General features: G+C 40.3%; 1 protein-coding gene across 1 annotated transcript in view; it reads right to left on the bottom strand.

Moving 5' to 3' along the window:
• Window positions 1-21,821, bottom strand: part of AHR (aryl hydrocarbon receptor) — a 101,772-nt gene that overhangs the window by 19,791 nt on the left and 60,160 nt on the right. Inside the window, exons 3-5 of the mRNA XM_039524092.1 lie at window positions 19,287-19,402; window positions 5,671-5,760; window positions 4,518-4,641 (exon numbers count right to left, since the gene is read on the bottom strand). Coding sequence (XP_039380026.1) covers window positions 4,518-4,641; window positions 5,671-5,760; window positions 19,287-19,402 — 330 coding nt within the window. The remainder of the gene's footprint in view (window positions 1-4,517; window positions 4,642-5,670; window positions 5,761-19,286; window positions 19,403-21,821) is intronic.

Genomic DNA, 21,821 nt, shown 5'->3' with positions numbered 1-21,821 from the left:
TAGCCGTTCTTCAAACTCCTCTTTGGCTTTTCTTATTACACTCTTGCACTTAAGTTGGCAGTGTTTGTGCTCCTTTCTATTTGCCTCACTAGGATTTGACTTCCACTTTTTAAAGGAAGTCTTTTTATCTCTCACTGCTTCTTTTACATGGTTGTTAAGCCACGGTGGCTCTTTTTTAGTTATTTTACTGTTCTTCTTAATTTGGGGTATACATTGAAGTTGGGCCTCTATTATGGTGTCTTTAAAAAGGGCCCACGCGACTTGCAGGGATTTCACTTTAGTCACTGTACCTTTTAACTTTTGTCTAACTAACCCCCTCATTTTTGTATAGTTCCCCCTTTTGAAATTAAAGGCCACAGTGTTGGGCAGTTGAGATGTTCTTCCCACCACAGGGATGTTGAATGCTATTGTATTATGGTCACTATTTCCAAGCGGTCCTGCTATAGTTACCTCTTGGACCAGCTCCTGCGCTCCACTCAGGATTAAATCTAGAGTCGCCTCTCCCCTTGTGGGTTCCCGTACCAGCTGCTCCATGAAGCAGTCATTTAAAGTATCAAGAAATTTTATCTCTGCATTTCGTCCTGAAGTGAAATGTTCCCAGTCAATATGGGGATAACTGAAATCCCCCACTATTATTGGGTTCTTAATTTTGATAGCCTCTCTAATTTCCCTTAGCATTTCATCATCACTATTACTGTCCTGGTCAGGTGGTCGATAATAGATCCCTACTGTTATATTTTTACTAGAGCATGAAATTTCTATCCATAGAGACTCTATGGAACCTGTGGATTTGCTTAAGATTTTTACTTCATTTGAATCTACACTTTCTTTAACATATAGTGCCACTCCTCCCCCTGCACGGCCTGTTCTGTCCTTCCGATATATTTTGTACCCCGGAATGATTGTGTCCCATTGATTGCTCTCAGTCCACCAGGTTTCTGTGATGCCTATTATATCTATATCCTCCTTTATCACAAGGCACTCTAGTTCACCCATCTTATTATTTAGACTTCTGGCATTTGTGTACAAGCACTTTAAAAACTTGTCCCTGTTTATTAGCCTGCCTTTTTCTGATGTGCTAGATTCTTTTTTATGTGACTGTTTATCATCTGATCCGGCCCTTACATTATACTTCTCATTCCTCTGCTCCTGACTATAACCTGGAGATTCTCTATCATCAGACTCTCTCCTAAGAGAAGTCTGTGTCCGATCCACACGCTCCTCTGCAGCAGTCGGCTTTCCCCCATCTCCTAGTTTAAAAACTGCTCTACAACCTTTTTAATGTTTAGTGCCAGCAGTCTGGTTCCACTTTGGTTTAGGTGGAGCCCATCTCTCCTGTATAGGCTCCTCCCATCCCAGAAGTTTCCCCAGTTCCTAATGAACGTGAACCCCTCCTCTCTACACCATCGTCTCCATCCACGCATTGAGACTCTGAAGCTCTGCCTGCCTACCTGGCCCTGCGCGTGGAACCGGGAGCATTTCTGAAAATGCCACCATAGACGTCCTGGATTTCAGTCTCTTCCCTAGCAGCCTAAATTTGGCTTCCAGGACATCTCTCCTACCCTTCCCTATGTCATTGGTACCTACATGTACCACGACCACCGGCTCCTCCCCAGCACTACACATAAGTCTATCTAGATGCCTCGAGAGATCCGCAACCTTCGCACCAGGCAGGCAAGTCACCATACGGTTCTCCCGGTCATCACAGACCCAGCTATCTACATTTCTAATAATCGAATCTCCCATTACTAACACCTGCCTTTTCCTAGAAACTGGGGAAACCCTAGGGGAAGAAATAGCTCAGTGATTTGAGCATTGGCCTGCTAAACCCAGGGTTGTGAGTTCAATCCTTGAGGGGGCCATTTAGGGACCTGGGGCAAAAATCAGTACTGGTCCTGCTAGTGAAGGCAGGGGACTGGACTCAATGACCTTTCAAGGTCCCTTCCAGGTCTATGAGATAGGTATATCTCCATATATTATTATTATTAGTAGTAAGAACTATAAGATCTCTTATGCAGTATATACTGCATGGCTTTGGAGTTGTGCAAAGAGCTTGATTAAAATAAACTAATCAGGTGCGTGAAACCTACACAAAATTTGCTCTGGCATTTACTCTAATAGAAATTCAACAACTAACAGTATCAATGAAAAACTACACAAAGTCAATTGAGGAAACTGATTTTGATGGTATTAAAAACCCCAAACATTAAATTCCAGATGTCAAGCAAGATCTAATTTGTTGTTTCTCATATATCAAACATAATAAAGTAAATGAGTTGCACATTAGCTACAGTACCATTCTATTACACACTATTTTGGGAGTAATTTTATACAGTCTTGAAACACTCTTCAGCAATACACATTTAACTACCCATGGTACAGCTACACTCAAGAATGTCTGAAAGTTTCTTCTAACTTCCTTAGAAATAGAAAAGACCCAAACGTACACACTGGCACCGCTTTTTTGGATCCAGGTATCTAAAAGGTCATGAAACCTGGACTCTAATTTCAAAGACACTGAGCTTTAAATGAGCCAAGACCACAGGTCAAGGATATTTGGTCTTTTCCTACCTAGCTTAGTAGACATTAACCTTATTAAATACTGAAGTATGCCATCTGTCTGCAATTTAAGGCAGTTCAAGGGAAACTGTAAAATTTTAAATCAAATTTCCTTATGTAGGTAGATTGACCATAATATGGATTATTACTTGTTTGGTGTATTCAAAGTGGAAATAATCCAGTAATAAAAAGGAAGATGGGGCCTGGCCCACATATGTATAAAACTACAGTGCCAAAATGCACTTACCGTATTTTCCGGCGTATAAGGCGACTGGGCGTATAAGACGACCCCCTAATTTTACAGTTAAAACATAGGTTTTGGCCTATCCTCGCCGTATAAGACTACCCCCCCTTCCGAGGGGGGGGAGCCCAGAGCCCTTTAAATCCCAGCTGCGGCGGGGAGTCAGAGGGCTCTGGGCTGCCCGCTGCGGCGGGGAGCCCAGAGCCTTTTAAATCCCAGCCACGGCCGGGAGTCAGAGGGCTCTGGGCTGCCTGAAACCACGGGGAGCCCAGAGCCCTTTAAATCCCAGCCACGGCGGGGAGTCAGAGGGCTCTGGGCTGCCCGCTGCGGCGGGGAGCCCAGAGCCTTTTAAATCCCCGCCGCGGCGGGGAGTCAGAGGGCTCTGGGCTGCCCGCTGTTTATACCCAGCGTATAAGACGACCCCCGATTTTTGGGGGTTGTTTTTTAGTATAAAAAGTGGTCTTATACGCTGGAAAATACGGTATTCAAAATGTTTTCAAGCTAATAAAGGTCTTCTGTCCTCTATGGATATAAAATGCCTTGCCCTCTTTGTCATGCAGTTTCAGTCGTGAAGGCCCCAAATACCATTTTCATTGCTAGAAGAAGAGCAGTACGAAAGCCCTATTAAAGCTCAATCTAAGATTATCAATGAAGTTAGTATATATGATAATTCAAATACAACTTTTGGATGGTTTTCCAAATAATGTAAATTGTAAAAATGTTAGCACCAAAAAAAGTATCTCCAAACATGGCTTAGCAGGGGTTGGACTAGATGACCTCCTGAAGTCTCTTCCAACCCTAATCTTCTATGATTCTATGAAACCACACGGTTACCTGGATACTGACTAGTTTGGTGGCTTTACTAGGTAGTATTCAGTTAATTTGTTATTACAGGAAGCCAGCCATAAAGACCTCTCTCCCAGTCCCTATAGGTAAGATATATATTACAATTGCTTCTCAGTCCAAAAGATCAAATTGGCACCTACCTCATAAGGCCAATTAAGATAGTCTCTGGTTTTAAGGGCCATCCCTCTTGCGTATTCAGCTACCTCTTGTTCTTTTGCCTGCTCCTACCCAGGAGGGGGTGTACATGAGAGAGACTTCATATATGAACGGGGAATAAAAAGCCACTCTTCCACAGCCACCAATGCACTTTTCCAGTGCAAAGATGTGACAAATGCACCCCTTCAGCCATCGCAGAAGATGGGCCGAAAGTGCTGAAAAGGTATGTCACACAATTTAAATGACGTCCTGACTGAGCTAACAAATTTGATGTCAAGCTCAGTATCAGGAGAGGATGTGTAATAAATGCATAATTTCATGGAAGGGACACCACTTCATTCAAAGAGACATGATCAAGACCTTTCTTCCCTCCTGAGGGAGATGTTTAGATAAATTGATTGGTTGTTGTATGTGTTTGTATCTTCAGTTTAGGAAATAAAACTCACATTTGGGCACTTTTAGAAACATAATGTCCATCCTAGGCATCACATTATTTCACTCTAATTAATGAGTAGTGACACGATGTGGAAAGCTTGGGATTTGCGCTTCAAAACAGTATTTTCTACCTGTAATTTTTCATTTAAAGTGAAACTAAAATCTTGTTTATGCAAGAGTCATGTGTTAAATGCTATAAATGGTTATCTAAAATGAGAATTTATGATTTAGAGTACAAATACATAAAAGGCAACTGTAAGCTAGTTGATTGCATTCTCACCTTGTGTTCTCTGTGCAGAATCTGTCAGTTGTGCAGGGTTTAACGCCCAATGAAGCTGACGCTGAAACTCAGGTCTGTCTTCTGTATGAATCAATTCAAATACACTCTGGTGTATAATATCAGACTATACATAAAAAGGAAAAAAAAGTTGAGAGAGTAAGACAATTCTGATGACAGTACCAAAGTCATCTTATTGACTTCAATTACATGACTGGTTGCTGAACTGGATATTACAATCCATCTCACTAGAGATACAATAATATAAGTTTGTATTTAAGAAGAACAAGTTTCATGAAATCATTTGAAAATGTTCATAAAAGAATCCAGTCGTGCTCATTAGAATTGAATTCCTTCTTGTTATAATTTGGTTTTCTTCTGACAAGCTCAGCCTCTCTTAATTTATCAAGGTTTTATTTTTCACTCTTCATTGTCCATGACAGCCTAACAGAACGTAAAAATAAGAAAACAGCTTTGCCATATACAGAAATGAGAATGACAATGTCTCTCTTTTTTTTAAAAAAAAAAAAGGAGATAAAGATGAAATGGATTTTTTTTAAAAGCACACTCCAGTTTATATAGGAGCAAAGTAAGTACAGTGCCAATCAGGACTTGAGCATAGTTGTTCTAGGAGACAAGGTTCCAAAGAAACTCACAAATAAAAGACAAGTATAAACTCTGAATGTTGGTTTTGTTTGCCTGAAATCTTTCCCTATCTAAGGTCCATTTATATCTTTAATTATTAAACTGCCTTATCATCTGCAGTAATGGTGCTTAAGAACGGGACGTGAGCCAAAAATTAAGAACTTCCTGCATCAGTGGTTGAACGAATTGAAGGAAAACTTTTTAAAGCTAAGCAAGAATTTCAAAAGCAGGATCAGTACCGGTAAATTAAGATAAATTTCTGTGCTGTAGGTTCTCTTAGAAAATATTTGCTTTCTGTGGTATCAATCATATAAACTCAAAGTATCTAAATAACAAGGACATAAGGAATATAAGATGGTTTTGGCAGAAGCAACAGTTTAGCTTAACCTAATTAGTTCTTTGCTTTATCCATGTTTTATTAAAAAAGTCAACAATTACTAGAAAAACTGCCAGAAATACAATTTTTAAATCTTAATGTAAAGGTGTGGGGAGAAAAAAAAAAAAGACATACTTGCTGGAACCCCAGATAGTCCTGGATAGTTGAAGAGGCATAAAAGACTAGAGCATCTGCTGTAACAACCAGCACAAAGCCATTTAAAGCCTGGAAAGAAAAAAACACCAAATCGGTTAGCTTGAAAGACAGAAGTCCAGATTAAATAGCATTTCTATAAATCCCAGTGTTTCTATAAACCTACTGGCTGGTTTTGCACCTCCAGCTTTAGTTTGAACTGCAATGCATTAAAACAAAGTATCACTTTAAAAGAAATAAAAAATTTCCCTACTTACACCGTTAGACAATTAAGCCCTGATTTTACCAGTACTTTACAAAGGTATGCAATGCTGTATAATGCAATCTGAATCTGAAAGAAAAGATTTTAAATAAAATCCTAAGTACACATTTCTGCATACTGACTTTTAAGCCATCGTTCTCCAAGCGCATAACACTACCATCTATCTAGCTAGTTCCTATCTAGCTCTTTTTATTATTGTGCAAAATAATAATGCACAGATGTGCTTTTATAAACTGAGAGGACTTGGTACTATAACAATGAACTGTAGTCAAGGATGCAAATATTTATCAAATAACTTCAGAGAGGAAAACTAATAGGCCACTCTAATTTCAAAAGAAAATAAATGCCTGAAAGCCAGGAAATTAACTTATGGTAAATTACATCTTAAAACCTCAGATATTCAAAAGTCAATAAATGCAGGATTAAGATAATCAGGTCACCTAACTCTGTCCATAGATCCCTCCTACCTTACACCACAAATCACAAGACAGTCATACCTCTACAAATCATGAACTGATAATGAGTCATGCACCCCAAATAGGTATATGGTAAGTGTAAATTAATTTGTAAAAGGTTAGTTGAAATACTATACTTATATTCTACATATTGAGTTTAATTTCTGATGAAACACTACTGAGGAAAAACACTACAGTAAGTCCTATTAAGTCATTCACACCAAGGATGAATTTTGTCCTTGATGTTTATTACAAAAAAAAAAGTCCCAATAATAGAAGAAATAAGGGAATAATGCAGGGTTAGCCCAGATTGCATAATAGATTCTCAATTTTAAGTACATAAAAGGTAATGTTAAAGATATTTATCTGTTACTTATTTATAGGCTTATCCACACCACACTACAAGTATCATAATGAATGGGGACTTAAATACATAAAAAAAAAAACCCACACATTATCTCAGACTTTTAACCCCAAAAGGGAAAAGCACAAAGAGACTTCATGAAGTTCACTAGTAACTTCTCTACTGCTACCAATTTTTTGTTGAAGATGTTGAGTTATTATGGTAATGAGCAGTACTATAAAACCAATATAGATCTAGTTACAACATAATTCTCCCAACCAATGGGTGGTGCAAATGGAACTTTAGCAAGGCTTAGATAACCCAAATCGTTTGCACAATTAACCGATAAAATACCATGTGCAGTACAAAACAGAACCAAATCTATTTTACTTATAGTGCATACAAGCATTAAATGGAGAGGCAAGTAAGTCATCAAGCTCTATATGATTAAAAAAGCATTTTGCAGATCATTTAAAATATGCAGCTGAAAACCTCTGTACTAGCAGTCGCTGCAAGTAAACAATGTTTTTAAAGAGAATTTTCCCTTCATGAAGAACTAGACAAAGTGGCTCCTTATTTAAAGTCACGCAAAGAATATTTATCTGAGTTCACAATCAATATGGTTCACAGCGATTGTTGTGACAGCAAACAGAACATTTGTGACTTGGCAGCTCATCTAAAAGGTGCTGATTTACTTTCATGGATTCCAGTCAAGATTTTAACAAAAGGCTGTCTCAAGGGACTGAACCAAGTATGTTTTGCCATTTAATTACCATAGTTGCATTTAGAGTTAGACTTTGACAATGTGTTCAAATAAGCACATTTCAAAATCTTGTTTAGTGTGAAAAATTATTATTTACAACTTCTAGATCACATAGTAAATGAACGATAAAATACTGTCATGTTTACAAACTAAAATAAGAGAACGAATCTCATTACAAAGAATTACCCACCACGCCTACACATTTGTGGTCGTCGGCACAACTGTTATTTCATAAATTCTCCCTCTTAGGGTGCAGTTACTACTTCAATTTGTTCTTCCCATTACCAAGGTTTAATAAGATCAGGTTAAATAGTCCATTAAATTACCTTTTTGAAGACTCTTTGAGCACCTTACATTTTTTTTAAAAAAATCAGAAATATCACATTTATGGAGCTGTTTACAAACTTTTCAAAAATGAAGTGCCCTCCACCTATAAACAGGATATTACAGTTCTAGTCCTGGAAGAATAAGTGACAGTATGAGTTAAAAAGAATACAGAGTTAAATTAATAGTATAGCCAATACAAGAGGTCTGCAGATCTCATAGCTGATTAAATGACATGCAGTAGTTATGTAAAGTGCCTGGTTTTGTTAAAAGATAATATAAATTAAAAGTGAATACAGTGCAAAAATGTCATTGCCTTTGTCTGGGTGCTCTTTTGATTTGATTTATACAGTACTAATACACCTAAAATTAAAAAATGCTGTAAACTGTATAGTGATTAAATTCTGGCCCAGCAGCTAAAATTAGTTTCTGTACCTTTTCATCCAAAAGTCAAAGATTCTTTTCTTATTTTAATATGAAGAGGCCATCTCTCCAGTCTGGAGCAACATATTGTACAGTGGTTCTGATGCTTAGTTCAGAGAGAAATGGCTATCCATGCCAAAAATGGGTTAATGTTAGGTAAGTGGCAACTTCAGTTTCTATAAAATATAAAATAAATCACTTTCCCAAAGCTTTTATTAGAAAAATAATACATAATGTTCTGTAACCATATAGGTGCCCTACATAAGTTTGAAATCTTCAATTTCTTGTTTGGTTTCAACAGTTTAATCATGTCATTTATCTGTTTTTAAAAACTGGATAAAAATAAAACTCATTTCATTTTAAACCTAACCAATGGATGTCTTTAGTATAAGTAAGTCCTTTATGTATGTGTGTGTTTTGCTCCATTTAAAAAGTAAACTGGTGAGCTTAATACTTCCTTGGTATTTGTTCACTGTATCTGCTTAGAGTTAAAACAATAATATACCGAAGTACCTTTAATTCTGATTAGCTTTTCTAGTCATGGAGGAAATTAGTTTTCATCAATATTAATTTACAGTCATTGTTTTAGGATTTTTTCCCCTTTCATTTTTTTTTAGGGATTAATTTCAAGACGACAATATCAAAGAAACAGCGGTAAAGAAAGGAAAAATGTTGGGGTCATCATTCTTGATGTTACTTTTGAAAAAGTTGGTGAAGATAATTCCTTATTTTTTCCTTATTATAACAACCACTAGGACCCCTGGTCCTGTATAAGGACCACACTGTGCTAAGTGCTATACAAAAAACAGTACCCTTGCTATGTACCATATACACTTGTTCATAAGCCACATTTTTTTAATAAAAAAGGGAAGCACCAGAGACGGGGGTCGGCTTATGAATGGATATAGAGAGGTGGGACGCAGCCCCTCCCCCCAACAGAGGGAGCAAGGAGAGGCAGCACAGCCAGCAGAGACAGAAGGGAAAAGGTGGGGCCAGAGTCTCTCCGCTTCTGGTAACAATGCTCTCCCCCACGGCCTCCAAAGCAGCCATGCCGCTTGGCCCCGCCCTCCAGGGCAGGCTGTGGCCGCACTACCTGGCCCAGCCTGTTGGAACATGCTTCAGCTGCGCAGCCCGGTCTGGCCACTGGAGCAGTTCCAGCCAGGTCAGAGACATCCTCCCCTGATAAGCTGGGAAGGGATGGGATGGGGAGAGCATGGGGGTCCCAGGCTAGGGGTGGGGTCATGTGGGGGGTGGTGAAAGAGGTTACTCCCCTGACCCCTAGCTTCTCCCCCGCAAAAAAACTCCCCACCAGTTGCTGTCCCGGCCTGTCAGGGTAAGCAGCTGGCGCACCGGGACACTTTGTTTACTTAGGTTTACCTCCATGCCTGCGGACGCTCGAGGTAAACAAACCATCTCTGGCTACCAGCGGCTTATCCTGATGGCTCGGGAGCCAAAGTTTGCTGATCCCTGAATTATAGGGTCAGCTTATGAATGGGTTATAAAAATTTTCCATTTTTTACTTATCCATCTGGGGTGGGGGGAGGGGAAGGGGTGTTTGGCTTATAAATGAACCGGCTTATGATTGTAGTTTTTCTTCAACTATCACATTATCTGGTTATATTTACTGTACCTGGTAGTCATATCAGTCACTACAGTGATGCTGTATAAGACATGATCTATTCAGTAGGAAAAAAAATTACACCAGCAAATGAAGTGAGCCTTAATTGTGCACCAATCATTAGATGAGCTCTCTAATTCTTTCAAAATTCTTTCTAGCACCTCTCTCAGGGTACGTCTACACTACAGGATTATTCCGAATTTACATAAACCGGTTTAGCAAAACAGATTGTATAAAATCGAGTGTGCGCGGCCACACTAAACACATTAAATCGGTGGTGTGCGTCCACGGTCCGAGGCTAGCGTCGATTTCTGGAGCGTTGCACTGTGGGAAGCTATCCCGTAGCTATCCCATAGTTCCTGCAGCCTCCCCCACCCCTTGGAATTTCCGGGTTGAGATCCCAGTGCCTGATGGGGCAAAAATCATTGTTGCGGGTGGTTCTGGGTAAATGTCGTCAGTCACTCCTTCCTCTGGGAAAGCAACGGCAGACAAGCATTTCACGCCTTTTTTCCCTGGATTGCCCTGGCAGATGCCATAGCATGGCAATCATGGAGCCTGTTTTGCCTTTTGTGACTGTCACCGTATGTGTACTAGATGCCGCTGACAGAGGCGATTCAGCAGCGCTACACAGCAGCATGCTTTTGCTTTTGCATGACGGCAGAGATGGTTACCAGCCATACTGTACCATCTACCATACCATAAATTGGTAATAAGATGATCATGGTTACCAGTCCTTTTGCACTGCACCATTTGCTGCTGTCATAAGTGCCCCTGGCTGCTCTTAGCCAGGGGCGCAAAAGCCAAAATTGGGAATGACTCCCTGAGTCAATCCCTCCTTTTTGGTATCTAAAAATAGAATCAGTCCTGCCTAGAATATGGGCAAGTGTACTAGAGAACCACTGTATCATAGAATCAGAGAGCACAGCTGCTCTGTGTCAGATCCTGCAGAAATTATGAGCTGTATGCTATTCACAGGGGGTACTCCTGCAACAACCCCACCTGTTGATTCCGTTCTTCCCCCAGCCTTCCTGGGCTACCGTAGCATTGTCCCCACACTTGTGTGATGAAGTAATAAAGAATGCAGGAATAAGACACAGTGACTTGTTAGTGAGAAATGAGTGGAAGGCAGCCTCCAGCTGCTATGATAGTCCAGACAGGACATTAAGCAGTGTGGAGGAGAGGAGCCCAGCATCCCGCTGCTAGTCCAGGGGCAACTGAATCTTTTCTTTACACATGAAGTGTGGGGGCTGATGGAGCTCAGCCCCCTGTTGCTATGATGAAGACGGTTACCAGCCATACTGCACCATCTACCAGGAAAAATTAGGAGCAGGCGCCCTTGATCGACCTCACTGATGCTAGTCGGCATGGTTACCAGTCCTTTTGCACTGCCCCATGTGCCAATAGGCTGATGATGACGATGGATATCAGTCATATTGTACCATCAGCCACCCATGGCGGTGGGGGAGCAAGGATGTTGGTGTTGAGTGCTGCAGCATCCCGTCTATCTGCAGCATTCAGTAAAGATAGGGTGACATGTAAAAGAGTCAAGAGAGGATTGTTTTCCCTTTCACTTCTGGGGGTGGGTGGGTGGGCGTAAATTGCCGAGCTATGCCCTGACCCACCGCGGACACTGTGTTTGACCCTAGAAGCATTTGGAGCTCAGCCAAGAATACAAATGCTTTTCGGAGACTGCAGGAACTGTGGGATAGCTTGAGTCCTCCAGTCCATGAGCGTCCATTTGATTCTTTGGCTTTCCGTTACGCTTGTCACGCAGCAGTGTGTTGAGTCCCTGCTATGGCATCTGTCTGGAGATATTTTAAAAATGATTTTGAATTTCGTCTTCTGTAACGGAGCGCTGATAGAACAGATTTGCCTGCCCTTACAGCAATCACATCCGCATGGTCCATGCTGGAGCTCTTTCTTTATTTTGATTTTTAGCTGCATCGCCACACGTGCTGATCGGAGCTCCACGCTGGGCAAAAAGGAAATATTCAAAAGTTCGCGGGGCTTTTCCTGTCTACTGCATCCGAGTTCAGACTGCTGTCCAGAGCGGTCAGTGGTGCACTGTGGGATACCACCCGGAGGCCAATACCATCGATCTGCGGCCACACTAACCCTAATCCGATATGGTAATTCCGATACTAGCGCTACTCCTCTCGTTAGGGAGGAGTACAGAAATCGATTTAAAGAGGCCTTTATATCGATATAAAGGGTCTCTCAGTGTGGACGGGTGTGGCGTTAAATCAGTTTTACGCTCCTAAAACCGGTTTAAACGCTTAGTGTAGACCAGGCCTCAGAAAGTGAGGTTTTTGTATCTAGAAGATGCTGCAGGAAGGTAGGCTGCAGTCATTCCCTGAGAGGAGGGAATTGGGATGGTGGCAAATCCAGGGAGGGAGGAAGCCAGGAAAGGATCAGGGGGAAAGCAGCTAGGTAGGACAGTGTTGGCCTTGGCTACTTACTGGAGAACCTCTGAGCTGGAACCCAGAATAGATGGTGGACCTGGGTTCCCCTACCAGCTACTGGAGATTTGGCACTGACCAGGCAGATGACAGTGGACTGCCTGATTTATTCCAGAAAGACTTTATTACATACTTTGGAAAGGGGAAATATGTTGCTGGAAGGCCGAGTCACAAAGAAGAGTCTGTGGTTCCTGGAGTGTGTGGTCCACAGGGCGAGAGGATTACGGGAGACACACCACCAGGGGAGGGCACAAAACCTGGCTGGAGCTCATCTCCAGGGTGCCCAGGAGGAGATGACACCAGCAGTAAGTGCACCCCGTGACAGGATTTGATTTTGGTTTTGACTGAGGCCTATGGACGATATGAATAAATGAATTTCATACTTAAGAAAATATTTTACTTTTGCATTCGAATATTTATTTTAAGAATTTATCGTCACACATCAGTGACAATTTATTGCCACCTGAATAGTGATTGGAGTAGATTTATTCTCTTTTATCCAAGTACCTGAATTATTATTGCCTTTGAAGGACAACTACAAACTAAACAGTGACTAGGTTATTAGGAAACAAACTGTGTAAAAGTTCGAAAGTGCAAGAGAGTGTGTTCATAATTTATCTATATCATGTATTAAAACCTTTCTACTTTGTGAACAGATATTTAATTAGAATGTTGGGATAGTTTTATAAATGACTTTGATTTTGACTTTTTATTATATCATTATGATTCTTAGTCTTTGAAATCAAGGAGCTAAAGGATCACTGAAAGAAGACAATGCTGTTGCAGAGAAGCTAAGTGAATTCTTTGCCTCAGTCTTCACTGCAGAGGACGTGAGGGAGAGTTCCACACTTGAACCATTCTTTTTAGATGACAAATTTGATAAACTGTCCCAGATTGAGGGGCCAATAGAAGATATTTTGGAATAAATTGATAAATTTAACAGTAATAAACCAACAGGATGAGATGGTCACCCAAGAGTTCTGAAGGAACACAAATATAAAACTGCAGAACTACTAATTGCGGTATGTAATTTATCGCTGAAGTCAGCTGCTGTACCAGATGACTGGAGGATATCTAATGTAATGCCCGTTTTTTAAAAAGGCTCCAGGGTCAGTCCTTTCAATTACTGGCCAGTAAGCCTAACTTCTGTACCAGGCAAATTGGTTGAAACTATAGCAAAGAACAGACTTATAGATTAACACGATATATTGGCAAAAGAGTCAACACGGCTTTTGTAAAGGGAAATCATGGCTCACCAATCTATTAAAGTTTGTTGAGTGTCAACAAACATCTAAACAAGGGTGACCAGTGGATATAGTGTACTTGTACTTTCAGAAACCATTGTAAAGGTCCATCACCAAAGGCTCTTAAAAAAGTAGACAGTCATGGGATAAGAGGGAAAGGCCTTCTCATGAATCAGTAACTAGTTAAAAGATAGGAAAAGGGTAGGAATAAATGATCAGTTTTCCACAATGGAAATAGGTACAAAGGGATCCCAGAAAACTGGGTGACTGGGCCAAAAAATGGCAGATGAAATTCAATAGTGATAAGTGCAAAGTAACGCACATTAGAAAACACAGCTCCAATTATACATACAAAATGATGGGGGTCTAAATTAGCTGTTACTATTCAAGAAAGATCTTGGAGAAATTTTGGATAGTTCTCTGAAAACATCTGCTCAACGTGCAACAGCAGCAGCAGACAATAAAAATAAATAAATCTAACAGTGTGTTGGGAACCATTAGGAAAACATATGGTCACTATATAAATCCATGGTACGCCCACATCTTGAATACTGCATACAGTTTTGTTCACTCAATCTCAAAAAAGATACATTAGAACTGGAAAAGGTACCGAAAAGGGCAAGAAAAATGATTAGATGTACGGAACAGCTTCCATATGAAGATAGATTAAAAAGACTGACCAGCTTAGAAAGACACAACTAAGGGTGGATATGATAGAGGTCTACAAAATGATGAATGGTGTGGAGAAAGTGAGTAAGGAAGTACTCTTTACCCCTTAACATAATCACTCAAAATTAATTGGTGGCAGGTTTAAAACAAACATAAGGAAGTACTTCTTCAAACAATGCACAGTCAGCCTGTGGCACTCCCTGCCAGTGTATGCTGTGAAGGCCAAAGTATGGGTTCAAAAAATAATAGATAAATTCATGGAGATTGCAGGGTCATTGATGGCTATAAACCAAGAAGATCACGGACACAATCCCATGCTGTGTGTCCCCCTAAACCTTTGACTGGATGATCAGGGATGAATCAATCACTAGATAATTGCCCCGTTTGGTTCATTCTCGCTGATGCATCTTGCATTGGTCACTGCTGGAAGACAGAATACTAGGCTATATGGGCCACTGGTCTGACTCAGTATGGACCTCTTATGTTCTTGTAAATAAAATAAAAATATCCAAATACAAAGTAGTATATAAAAACCATGATTCGTACACAACACTTCCCCCTCCCTCCACCTACTCCCTGATACTAGAAGTGAATCAAAAGTTTAGGTTTTACAATGTGACCTGAACTTGTATTGCCAAAAGTAGGCTTTTTCAAACAACCAGAGAAGACAGGATCTTCCAGTGAGCACATCACCTATAAAAATTTTAGTCACATGAAGTACTGCCTAGAGCAGCTCAGCAGATGGTATCTTTCATTACACGACTCGAGAGGGTAAGTTTTAGATAGCTAGGTCCAAGATCACAAATTGTTATAGGTTTTAACCAATACTTTGAACTACACCTGGAACCACATAGGAAGACAGTACAAGGTCCAGAAGACTGGTGCTCTATGGTAACAGGCTCAATCAACTGAGACAAGATATTGCTTTCTATACTAAGAAGCTTTTCAGTCATTGCAAGAGTAAGACCAAGTAGCATGTATCACCAGGGTCGGATTTATACCTTGTGGTCCCCACACCATCTCTGGCGGCTGCCCCAGATCCGAGCTCCCCCCCCCCCCCCAAACCATCTGCAGGGGCTTGGAGCTCCAGCCTCCCCCAGCCAAATATATATTGATTAAAATTATTCTAAATGGTATTCTTAAAAAAAGCAAAACATTGTTCCTAGACTCCTGGAATATAGTAGTTCCAAAACTGATGAAATTGTAGCGCTAAAAGTTACATATGTATTTCCAAAGAAAGACATTCTCCCAGCCCTTTCCCCATTTGTCATAAACAGATAGTTAAGGTCTCTTTTACCTGTAAAGGGTTAACATGCAGTACCTGATGACCACCTGACCAGAGGACCAATCAGAGACAAGATAATTTCAAATCTCTGTGGAGGGAAGCCTTTGTCTGTGTTCTTTGTTAGAGTGTTCTCTTTTTGGATCTAAGAGAGGCCAGACATGTCTCCAAGTTCTCCTGGAGTAGTTCCTACTATTCAATAGTGAGTATTAATTAGAAAGACGGATTAGTCTTATAATTTGATTTCTACATTTGCAATTGTGTATTTGCTGAAGGAAATTCTTTATTCCTGTTTGCTGTTACTTTGCTTTTACTGAAAAAGAAAGGGGGAGGGGGAATTCTCTCCAGGTTTATAGGTTAGACTCTGTGTATTGTTCCATCTTGGTTACAGAGACAGTTACTTTCTTTTTATTCGTTAATAAATCTTTTCTATAAAGGACTTGGTTGGTCTTTCCTTGGGTGGATTCTCAGGGAAAGAGGAGGAGGGAGGTATCCCTCTGTAGTTAGATCCCGGTGTCTCTCCTAGGAAAAGGGAGGGGGGAGGAAGCAGGGGGGAATGGTTTATTCCTCCTGGGTGTAAGAACTCCATGGATTTGGGGCTCTTGGGATCCCCTAGGATTTTGGGGAAGGACTGTGTCCCAATCCACTTACCTGATTGGGTGGTGGCAGCTTTTACTAGATCTAAACTAGGATTTTAGTTTAGAGATAAATTTCATGCAGGTCCCCATATTGGAACCCAACAGCTCTAAGTGGGGGTGAGACCTATGACATGGTGCCAGCGGTGGGATTTTTCTGAACCAGAGAGGCATTGCTATTCTCTTCTCCTAAAGCAGGACTGCAGGTTAGGAGGGAGAGAGACCCCAAAGGCAATTAGACAAGGTTTTTCTAACTGGTATTGTTAGAGGGAGGTTTTTTTTCAGCTGGGCTAAGCTGAAGAGAGCTATTCTCTTCTTCTAGAGCAGGAAAGCAACCTGAGAGAACAGGGTGGGTTACAAGTATTCAGTTTCTAACTGGTATTGTTAGAAGGAATCTTCAGCAAGGTTGGCTGGAGGGAATTAAGTTTTCCAGCAGGCTTTGTTGGAAGCAGTTTTTCTTTCTGGTTGCTTGGACAGGCAGCTTGAGGAAAAGGAGGTGTAGGGTTTTCTAACACGGCTTTTGTTAGAAGGGACAGCTACTGTGAGGGTACTTAACAGTTTGCAAGAGACAAGTTACCAAACCAGATTTTCTAGTTTCTTGTGAGCCAGCAAACAAACAGCACCACATTTGCAAATGAAAAGTTTTTGTTTCTTTTCTATTCAGTCTCTCCGGGAATAGAAAGGGGTAGGAATTGGGGTAACCAGTTCACTGACTGCAGAGGGGTGTGGCCAGCACCAGAACGCACAAAGACATGAGTACCAGTCAAACAGCTAACCACAAGACAGACATGGAGAAGCACCAAGCCAGAGAGGCTGACCACAGGAGGGCGTTGGAGCTCCAGAGGGAGGCCCACCAGCAGGCCCTAGGATTAGCAAGAGCTAACCCACATGTTCCAGCCAACCCTAACAATCCTTCTCCAGGCACTGTTCCCCATCCCAAGAAATTTCCCACCTACATGGCAGGTGAGGACACTGAGGCCTTCTTAAAAATTTTTAAAAGGACCTGCCATGGGTACAGCATCCCTGAAGACCAGTACCCACGGTGTCTTTTCTGGATTCTCCATTAACTCTTTTTCACCTCTAGAACATAGTCTCATTGCACCAAATTACATATAGTTCCCCATTCCTCTAAATTTGGAGGACAATCTCCTAGGGAGGTTGTGGAATCTCCAGCATTGAAGATTTTTAAGAGCAGGTTAGGGTATGGCTACACTTAAGAGTTGCAGTGCTGGTGGAGGCTTTCCAGCGCTGCAATTAGTAACTGTCCACACCTGCAGGGCACATCCAGCACTGCAACTCCCTGGCTGCAGCGCTGGCTGTACACCTGGGTCTGCTTGGGGTATAACGATTGCAGCGCTGGTGCTGCAGCGCTGCTTGTAAAGTGTGGCCACACACCAGAGCTGTTATTGGCCTCCAGGGTATTAGGAGATATCCCAGAATGCTTTTAACTAAATTACTCTTTGTTTTGTTATGATGCCTCTCTTTGTTTTGTTGTGAACTCGGGGCTCCAGGAGCTGCTTATCTAAAAAACAAACACAGCTCCTGTTTGCTGTGATCAATCTGTAACTGACTGTGAACAATCAATTGAGATAACCCACTACCTTGCTGTGAATGAGGCAGACAGGGGGATGAGTGTTTGCTTGAGGAGAGAAACAGCGGGGGCGGGGGGGGAGAAAGGGAGTCCGTTGGAACAGCTGCTTATCTGGTCTGCAGGCTGTTTGCAGTTAAGAGTAAATGAGGGGTTGGGGAAATTTTCAGATTTTGCAAGGCAGGGAGCTGATACAGTGTCGGCTCCAAAAATCCACTCTCTCTCTCTCTCTCCCCCGCTCCCTGTCACACTCCACCCCACCCCCTTCTTTTGAAAAGCACTTTGCTGCCACTTGAATGCTGGGATAGCTGCCCATAATGCATCACTCCCAACAGTGCTGTAAATGTGGCCACACTGCAGCGCTGGTAGCTGTGAGTGTGGCCACACACCAGCGCTTTCCCTACACAGCTGTACGAAGACAGCTGTAACTCCCAGCACTGCACACCTGCAAGTGTAGCCATACCCTTAGACAAACACCTGTCAGGAATGGTCTCGATAATACTTAGTCCTGCCATGAGTGCAGGGGACTAAACTAGATGACTTCTCAAGGTCCCTTTCAGTCCTATGATTCTATGATTATTCCCTATGTGGGCCAGTTCCTTAAAGGTACAATTAAAGCCCTGCCGTATATTGTATTCAATAACTAGCAGTGGTATCTTATGCTATTATTCACATATTCTCAACCATGCATCTTTAAATACGTCCACATCAACCTTTAAATAGGTCCTCGATCAGTTAGAACTTTTTTGTTTTGTTTTTTACACTGATCAGTTTAGTTGCATTAGCTTCCCAACAAAAATGTGAGCAGAGTTTTTGATACCTTATAGAAAGTTTCCATTCCTGACTTTCTGCAGTCCAGATGGTTTTTCAAAGACACCTACTATATTTTCTCCCTGTTCATTCTATTGTAAGCCAAATAATTTCAGTAACAATTGAATTTACAATAGAAATAAAAATCAAAATTAATTAAAATGGCACTTAGAACACAATAACTTTTCTTGTTCATAAAAGATGGCATGCAAAATAGTTTGAACCCAAAATAAATTCAAACATCTTGAGTATGAAGGTATCAAAAATAGAAAAAAAAAAAAGTGCTCTACAATGTGCTTTTTAAAAAGTAATGTTTAAATAAATTCCCAAGTTAATAGCCTCCAAGTTGGGTTACAGACGGCTAGCATTTTAACCCTTGTCAATACAAGGCACGGTTGTGTGTATTTGTTGGGTTTTGTTGTTGTTTGTTTTAAATAGTTTGTTAGAAATTAAGGGGTAAGAAAGAATTGGAAGACTATTGCCTGACAGCAGGAAAATAGCAATTGCTATGCTGGATCAGATTTGTGGTTCATCCAGTCCAGTAGCCTGTCTCTTAAATTACCAGGTAACTCAGAGGAAGGTTCAAGAAACCCCATAATGGACAATTACATAGTAATTTGACTATAAGAAGTTTCTTCCTAAACCCCATCAGTTAACTGCTGGCTTAAAAAAGGTAACAAAAGATCTTTCTTCAGCAATTATTATATCCACTGTAAAACATACCTGTAATAAAAGTTCTCCTTCTAGTAGATGTATGCCTTCTCCAGGCTTAGCTGTTCTGCAGCTGTCCTGAATGCCATTTATCTCAGTTCTGGTACAGTTGGAAGATTTTAATGCAACTATGGAAACAAAACAAAACAAAAATCAGTTTTTCTTTGAAGGTCTTACTAGTAAGCCATGAAAGTGCTAATCTGTAGTTAAAAGAAAAACAAAAAAAATCCCACACAATGAAAGGTTCTTACATTAATACTTTGTGTTTGTTTCTATCCTCTCAAAGGCACAAAGTGTAATATGAAAAACTACGTAGATTTGGGGGGGGGGTGGTTAAATGATATTTATGGAGTAGAAACATTGCTGCATGTCAATCAAAATCTAGTTGTCACAATGGCAGTTTCCTATTGTCTTGTTATTTATTCTTTATTACATTTAAGAGATTTATTTTTCACTTCCTTTAAAATATGTATCTTTGCAATATGTGGCTGTTTTCATTTAACATACTATTATAGGAGAAATCAAGCGTTTTGCTATGCATAAAGTAAGAAGGCACTTTCATTTTAAACTGGTATAATCATTGACTTTAATTCCCACCCAAAGTCACCTATCTGGCTTAAAGTTTCCATCGTTATTCTTTCAAAATATAAATGAATTTAAGAAAATTCATTTTAGCTAGTTAGGAACTGTTTTTGCTGCAAAATCAACAACACTTTCCTAAGCTGAGTCCAGGAGATTTCAGCAATACTATTACATTTATATTAAATGCAAAGAAAATTATTACATGGTTTCATCAATGTAAAGCAACAAACACTTCTGTAAAATGATAGGCCCTTGTTCCACAAAATTCATTTTTAATCATTTGACCTACTAGGCGAACACTTGACCGCAAGTTAATGGATGAATCCTGAAGTTATCACTCATGTCACAAGTCCAACTGATTTCAGTGGAACTACTGATGCAAAAATATTAGTGCTCATTATTCTCATCCACTTCAGTATCATATCCTGAAGGCAATCTCATGTTGGCTGTGGCAAATTTCCATCATGTCACCCCTCTTGTCCAACATGCATATGGGGGTCGTTAGTGTGGGAGGGAAAAAATCAATTATTGAGGCTGCACGGATTAAATTTTCCACTATGGTGATAACATTTTGTTTCATTTCTCATCCTGACTGATCCAGCAGGAGCTACCAAGCTTACCTAGGCCCCAGTTCAGTAGTCCATCTATAGTCAAAGCATTTAAGCATGTGTTTATAGGTAAGCACATGCTTAAGTGTTTTGCTGAACTAGGACCCCAGTCCTGGGGGACATCATGGCATAAATGAGAGCCAGCTGCCTGAGTCTCTATCTGGAGGGGGAAAAAAAAAAAAAAAAAAAAGATTGGTAGGCTGGGAATAACAGATGGATGATCATGTGGAAATTATATCTGCTGCTATTATTGAGGTTATACATCTACAATTTATAAATTTCTAGCTTTCGCATTCATGAGGCTAACCTTCCAAATGCACTGTTGACTTCCCAAGTCTGCAGGAAGAGGGTTCAGAGAAATGATTCAAGGACTGGAAAAATGCTTTATAGTGAGACTCAAGGAGCTCACCATACTAATCTTATCAAAATATCATCAAGAGGTGACTTGATCGGTCTATAAATACCTGCATGGGGAATAGAAATGAGGAGAATGGCATGCTGAGGTATAACAAGATCTAGATTTGTTGATTCCAAGGCCAAAGGGATCACTGTGAACATCAAATTTGACCAACTGTATTTACTAGCTGGAAGTTACAGCTAGACAAATTCAGACTTGAAATAAGGTGCAACTACTGGAACAATCTATGAAGGGTAACGGTAGATTCTCCATCACTGGAAAATTTTAAATCAAGACTGGATGTTTTGCTATAAGACAGTATAGTTCAAACAGGAATTAATTCAGGGAAGGCCTATGGCCTGTATAGGTGACCACAATCATCCCTTCTGGCCCTATAATCTCCAAATCATTAAATGACAGGCTGTAGTTTGTGTTTCATCTTATTGTGATTTGACCATCCAACTCCAATCTTCCAGCAAAAAGAAATCAAACCTGATAATTCTTATGTGATTTAAAAGAAAAAACAGAAAAAAATAAATTATGCCCCAATGTTTACAGATTAAAAAAAGGAACTAACAAGGGGACAATTAATGTGCTTCTCTGCAATTTACTTTTAATGAAAACCTTCAACAACTTTACTAATAGCACACAAATAAATAATCCAAGTTTTCTTTTTAACAATTGGGCTTCAGGCTAAGCATTTTTCTAATTTCATATTAAGCTAAATTGTAAACATAAGCTATGCAAGTGGGTAAATACAATTTATAATATTTGCATGCAGGATTCTTTTTCTATAAGAAAATATAGAAATATAGAAAATATGTCCTATTTATAATCTGAAACTTCACTGATTGTCACTTAATCCTGGATTTATCATCCAGTAATAATCACCCTACCATTGCCAGGAATTTTCCATTGCAGGTAAACACTAAACCCTAGATGTAGCAGAATGGCTTTTCT

Source organism: Mauremys reevesii, linkage group 2 (genome assembly GCF_016161935.1).
Source record: "Mauremys reevesii isolate NIE-2019 linkage group 2, ASM1616193v1, whole genome shotgun sequence".
Classification (NCBI taxonomy): domain Eukaryota; kingdom Metazoa; phylum Chordata; order Testudines; family Geoemydidae; genus Mauremys; species Mauremys reevesii.
This window is presented reverse-complemented; position numbering and strand designations above follow the sequence as displayed.